General features: G+C 26.4%; 1 protein-coding gene across 2 annotated transcripts in view; it reads right to left on the bottom strand.

Annotated features, from left to right (window-relative positions):
- Window positions 1-235: 235 nt before the first annotated feature.
- Window positions 236-7,500, bottom strand: part of LOC125042650 — a 294,911-nt gene continuing 287,646 nt past the window's right edge. For both annotated transcript variants that reach the window (XM_047638430.1, XM_047638429.1), the window contains one exon: window positions 236-964. In XM_047638430.1, coding sequence (XP_047494386.1) covers window positions 870-964 — 95 coding nt within the window. In that variant the 3' untranslated portion in view covers window positions 236-869. The remainder of the gene's footprint in view (window positions 965-7,500) is intronic.

The following is a 7,500-nucleotide window of genomic DNA, read 5'->3' as shown; positions in this document are numbered from 1 at the left end:
ACAGACAGAAGAGAAGAGAAGAGAAGAGAAGAGAAGAGAAGAGAAGAGAAGATAAGAGAAGAGAAGAGAAGAGAAAAGAAGAGAAGAGAAGAGAAGAGAAGAGAGAGACAGAGAGAGAGAGAGAGAAAGAGAGAGAGAGAGACAGAGAGAGAGAAGAGAAGAGAAGAGAAGAGAAGAGCAAGAGAGAGAGAGAGAGAGAGAGAGAGAAAGAGAGAGAGAGAGAGAAAGGGACACCCCACTCCTGTAAATAGACAATTTACAACCAATGCCTCTTTTTATATTTTATCTTTTCCTAAGTCACCTAATCAATTACTGGTCTACCGATCTGTAAATACAAGGAAGTGAATAAAAGAAAATGCTAAAGACGTCCTTCACAGTCACAGAAAATATTGTCGCATCTCAGAAGTCACCGAAGACGATGATTATGACTTTCTTGCTTCCTGGTGGGTCCTCATCCCCTACGCTTGAGGATAATTCACGTGGGAAGGAGAAGGATAATACATTTTAGGATAGATCTCTTCCGATCAAACAGGCTCCATAAAATGAGTCCCTTTTTTCAATCCATCGTGCGAACTGTATCCATGAAATGATGAAATGATTCCTTTTTTGTCCAATCCTTCAGATGAATCATCTCCGTAAAATGAATCCTTTTTTTTCTCCTCCAGTCCTTCAGATAAACTAGCTCCATGATAGAAGCCCATTTTTCTTCACCTGCAGTGTGTCTCTCTCTCTCTCTCTCAGCCAATATTCACGAAGGGGAAGAAGCGTGGAACGAGAACATGAAGGATAAGAAGGAATGAGGGGAGGAAGGAGAGAAGGAGGAGGACGAGGAGAGGGACAGCGTAGCGTAGCGTAGCCATGTAGGGAAGTCACCTAAAGATACCATCCAGGGAATCCAGTGACACTGTCATCACGAGCGCCAGCAAAGCCAGCGTCAGGGGGTGTTGTGTAGGTCCAGCGCCGCCTGTGTGAGGGAGAGAAAGGGTGAATAGTTTACTCAGAAGGACGGGTTTGAGAGTGATATATGATAAGATAAAGTCGTCATAAATGGGTTATATGTATTGGAAATCATTATTGTATGGAAAATGCAGGAGTTCTTTTAAATCATATATGGCAATGTGCTAAACAACTGTAACTTGTTATTTAGAAGAAGAGACAGTAAAAGAAAAACATTTCCAGAGACAGAGAGAGATAGAGAAAGAGCAAGAGAGACAGAGATAGGTATAGCGATAGACAAAGGAAACCTACAGAGATAGACATAGAGTTACAGAGTTAGATCGATAGAAATAGATAAGAGAAATGAGAAAGAGGAAAAAGTCTTAATATCAACAAGATAAAACAAGAGAACGCGAGAGAAAGACAACATCACCAAGACAACCTCGTTAACCTCCTGCAAGACAAAAAAAAAAAAAAAAAACTGGCAATAACAAAACAAAAATAATCCACAATAACAAAAAGAAAAGTAAAAAAAAAAAAAAAAAAAAAAAAAAAAAAAAAAAAAAAAAGAGGCAACGAATCAGAATAGAAAGAAACGTATGAAAAGAAAAGGCAACAATACGAGAAGAAACGAAGAGAAAAGGGGAAACAAAAAAACATATTATCGGAAAGGTCACACATTGTCACGATCCTCATTCGTCTCGTTTGAGCGTTTCTCTGAAAAGGTTCCTCGAGAAAGATCGAATTTCTGGCTCGGCTTCGCTCGTAGACGAATGAAAGATGAGGAGATAGATAAATAGATTGATTAAGAAGGTAGACAGATAGATGGATAGATGAGCAAATAAGTGAATAAATAGGTATATACAATAAATAAATAGATTAATTAATAGATAAGTGAATAGAGGAATATAAAGATAAATGAGTAAATAAACATAATTAGAAAGATAAACAGAAAAATCGATTAACAAAGGAGTTGATGAATAAATTGCTAAATAAATAAACAAATGAATTAACATATAGATCAATAAATAGACAAACAAATGAATCAATAAGTAAAAGTAGGAATATAAATCAAAACAAAAATAATTAATTTCTAAAAAAAAGACGAATGGGAGTAAAAAGAAACTGCTAGAAAAGAAAAGAGAAAAAACAAAAACAAAAAACAAAAAGTTATGATTAATGTGAAACATCATGGAATTGAAGACAGAAAATAAAGGACAATGTCATTGGGAATAAATTAATTACTGAAAGGGGATTTAAGTTGCAGAAAAAAATAAAACTGTGTCAAAGAGAGAGAGAGATAGAGAGAGGGAGAGAAAGAGAAAGAGAAAGAGAAAGAGAAAGAGAAAGGGAAAGAGAGAGAGAGAGAGAGAGAGAGAGAGAGAGAGAGAGAGAGAGAGAGAGAGAGAGAGAAGAAGAAGAAGAAGAAGAAGAGAGAGAAAGAGGGAGAGAGAGAAAGAAAGAAAGAGGGAGAGTGTGAGTGAGCTAGAGAGAAAGTGAGAGAGAGAGAGAGAGAGAGAGAGAGAGAGAGAGAGAGAGAGAGAGAGAGAGAGAGATAGGGAGACTGTGAAAGAGTTAGAGAGAAAGAGAGAGAGAAAGAGGGAGACTGTGAAAGAGTTAGAGAGAAAGAGAGAGAGCGTGAGTGAGTGAGTGAGTGAGTGAGTGAGTGAGTGAGTGAGTGTGTGAGTGAGTGAGTGAGTGAGTGAGTGAGCAAGCGAGTGAGTGAATGAGATAGATAGATAGATAGAAAGATAGATAGATAGATAGATAGATAGAGAGAGAGAGAGAAAGAGAGAGGTTTTAAGTGAGATAAAGTAAGAGAGAGAGACAGAGAAAGACGAATAGGTGAAGACAAACAAAACAAAAAATGAATCTAAATGTTTTGATTTAGAAAACAAACAAACATTCATAACAGAAACGAAAATAAAACAGGGAAAACTATAATAAAACACAAATCTTGTACTAAAAGACGAATAAAAAATAAAGAAAAATCACCCCCTTTGTCCCTAAATACGGTTCATTTTCTCTCATTCACATGACTTGTCTTATCAGCTGATCTTATCTCTTGCTATTGTTTTTTTTTCTTTTTTTTTGTTCCACTTCTTCCTTTTATTATTGTTATCATAATCAGCATCATTATCATTGGCATTGCTGTTCTTATTCTTCTTATTATTATTATCTATATTTCTATTATCATCTTTATTATTATTATTATTATTATTATTTTACTATCATCATTTTCATTTATATTTATATTCTTATTCTTACTGCTATCATTATTATTACTATTATCATTATCATTATTATCATTATTATTGTTATATTTATTATTATTATTATTATTATTATAATTATTATTACTATTATTATTGTTATTATTATTATTATCGTCATCATTATTATTATCATTTTTATTATTACTATTATTATCATCATTATTATTACTATTATTATCATCATTATTATTACTGTTATTATCATTTTGAATATTATTATTATTTTTGTTATTCTTCTTCTTCTTCTTATTATTATTATCATTATTGTATTTTTCTATTACTATTGCTAATATTGTTATTATTATTATTATTATTATTATTATTATTATTATTATTATTATATCATTATTATTATAACAATCCTCCCTGACCTGGCCTCGAACCTAGGTCACTCTGGGTATGAGACCGGAGGGCCAGTACTAAACACTTCATTATTCCATCTTTCATATATATACACCTCAGTATCAATTGCCACCGAGGTCAGGGAGGATTGTTATACATTTATATCAATACGGTATTGCATTATTCCATCTTTCATCATTATTATTATTGTCATTGTCCCTGACATCATATCATTTCAATCATCATCGTAATATTTTTTTTTTTCAGCATCATGATCACTATCATCATTATCAAAATTGTATTTATAGTAAAGAAAATTATGAATGATCAGAAAAAAACTGTAAATTCTGTTAATAGGATTAACATGCGTTTTTGTTCAGGAATTTCATATTTTTTCGATAACTATAGATAACTATTGATTTTCTTTCTACAGTTTCATTGCCTTATTATTATTATTATTATTATTATTATTATTATTGTTTTCATTGTTATTATTATTATTTATTATTATCATTATATTATTATTATTGTTATTATTATTATCATTATTATTATCATTATTATCATTTTTATTATTATTATTATTATGTTCTTCTTTTTCTGGCCATTAATTGTTCAATATCAATAATATCACAGTCTTTAACGCCAAGGGCAGAACAAAATCTATTTTAAGAAACTTTCGTTACTGTCTCAAAAGAGCCGAAAGACACAAAAACAAAAACAAAAAGAAAGACACACAGAAAAAAAAGTAGAAAAGAAAACAACAAAAACAAACAAACAAACAGAAAAACAGTAGAAATATTTCACCGATTGTTAAGCAATGCCAAACGCTTCTGTTTATTTAGAATTTCTGTCAAAAAATATTTCATTAGACGAAATTATAATTATCATTGTGGTGGTAATGACGCTAATGATAATATGGTGCAGCCATAAGGATAACAACAAGAATAGTATGAAAACAACAGCAACAATAACCATGATAATGATTAAAGTGGCAATAATAATATTGATAATAATAATCAAAATGATAATGATAATAATAATAACAATAATAGTAATAATAATAATAAAAGTAACGATAACAGTAATAATGATAGCAATAATTATGATAATAATAGCAATAATAATGATAATAATAATAACACTGATGATGTTAATAATAATATTGATACAAATAATAAAATAATAATAAAAAAAAAAATAATAATAACATTGATAACGAAAATATAAATGTTGATACCAATAATGATAATAATATTAATAATGATAATAATGATAATAATAATGACAATGATATTACCAATTTAAAAAATATTTTTGATAATGATAATGATAATGATATAATAATAATAATAACAATGATAGTAATAATAATAATAATAATAATAATAATAATAACAGGAACAATATTAGCAATTATGATAACAATAGTGATAATAATGATAATTATAATGATGATGATGATAATTATAATAATGATAATAATAATAACAATAATAATAATAATAATGATAATAATAATAATAATAATAATAATAATAATAACAATAACAATAACATTGATAATGATAATGATGATAGCAGCAAAAAATAAAATGATGAAAATAAATAACGTAGCAGTAGCAATACCTCTAACAATAATGAAATAAAAACAATAAAAATAAAAATAAAAATAATAATACAAACTTCTGAACACTCTGATTAATTAAATGAACTAATTACCACATTTGAAAGCATGCTGTTTAAATAGACAAGATAAACAGATAAACAAGCATATTTCTACTACAACTAGTTAGTCAATCTACTTCCCCGTCTGTCTGTCTAGTTATCTATTGCTTTGCCTTTATTAACATGAGAGATAGTAATATTGTTCATAGATAGAAGTTGTAGGAGTAGTAAAAATATTAGCAGTGATTGTAGCAACAGGGCCAATAGCGGTAGTAGAAATAATAGTAATAGTAGTGGTTAAGATGATGATAATATTAACAACAATAACAACATTAAGAATAACATTTAACGTAACAATAACTACAACATCCATGAAGAAGAGGACACCAATAACGATAATGATAATGACGTCATGGATAATGGTAATATAGATGTTTAAAATGGATAAAAGTAATGCATATGGTAATGATGATACTTACAGGAGTGATGATAGCATTTCATACTAATGATGATAACACTACCAATAATTATGGCAAATTTTAAGTTAATAACAACAAATATTACAATAGGGATAATCATAAAGTTATTTTCATTTTAATTTGGTTATTATGATTATAACTTATACTGTTATTTATATTTTTAATATTATCATCATTATTAGTGTCATTATTGTTATCACTATCATTACAGTATTATAACTGTTGTCATTATTATCGTCATTATGATATTGTTATTATTATCATAATCATTACTGTCACCATTATTGTTAATATTATTTTTATTATCATCATTATCCACCTTAATATTATTACTATTACAACAACAACAACTACTACTACTACTATAACAATCACAATTATTATTATTATTATTATTATTATTATTATTACTACTACTATGTATTATTATTATTATTATTATCATTGTTATTATCATTATTACCACAATCCTTATTATTATTATTACTAATATTATTATTATTATTATTATTATTATTGTTAGTATTATTAACATTACTGCTACTACTACTACTGTTATTATCATCATTATCATAATTAATATTATTATCATTACTACTTCTACTACTAGTACTACTACAAGTAATACTATTATTATTAATATTATTATTTTTATTATTATTATTATAATTATTATTATTATTATCATTAATATTATTATTATTACTATTATCATTATCATCATCATCATTATTATCATCATTACCATCCTCATCATTATTACTATTATCATTATCGTTATTACTATTATCACAGTGAGTGCTATAGATATTATTCCTTATGATGATGATGACACTATTGATGATAACAATAATAATAATAAAGGTATGGCTAAAGTTTATAGTAACTACTCCTACCACTAACAATGGTAATATCATTACTGTTGCTATCATTATTATCATTGGTATTATTATCAATGTTATTGATATCATTGTTAATATAAGTATTATTTAAATTATTAATACAATTACCATTATTATTATTTATGTTATTATTATTATTATTATAATTTTTATTATTATTATTTTTACTATCATTATTATTATTATTTTTATGATTATTTTTACTATCATTATTATTATTATTATTATTATTATTAACTATAATTTATATCATTACTGTTGTTGCTGTTATTGTTATAATTTTCAGTACTATAACAGTTATTATTAGCACTGTCAATACCATTATCATTATCTTCATCATGATTACTATTAATGTTATCAAAATTATCATTAGTTTTGTCATTGGTATCATACTTTTTTATATTATTATTATTATTATTACTATCGTTACTATTATTTCTATAAATATGAATATTATTATTATCATTATAATTATCTTTATTATTATTTTTATTATCCTCATTATCATTATCCTTTTTATTACTATAACTGATATTATTATTATTATATTATATTATTATATATGTTATTGCTGATATAATTAGAATTATTAGTATCATTATTCTTTTTAATATTATTATTTATATTACTATTATTATATATATTATTAATGTTATTATATTATTATTATTATTATTATTACTATCATTATTGTTATTATCATTATACTATTATTGTTATTCTCATTATTATTACTATTATTATTATCATCATTATTATTACTATTATCTTTATCATTATTAATGTGATTATTATTTCTATCATTATTATTATCATTGTTATCCTCGTCATTAACATGATTAATATTATCAATATTATGATGATAATTATAATAATAATAATAATAATGATAATAAT

This window comes from Penaeus chinensis, chromosome 32 (genome assembly GCF_019202785.1).
Source record: "Penaeus chinensis breed Huanghai No. 1 chromosome 32, ASM1920278v2, whole genome shotgun sequence".
Taxonomy (NCBI): domain Eukaryota; kingdom Metazoa; phylum Arthropoda; class Malacostraca; order Decapoda; family Penaeidae; genus Penaeus; species Penaeus chinensis.
The sequence above is the reverse complement of the archived record's forward strand: the minus strand, read 5'-3'. Positions and strand labels throughout refer to the sequence as shown.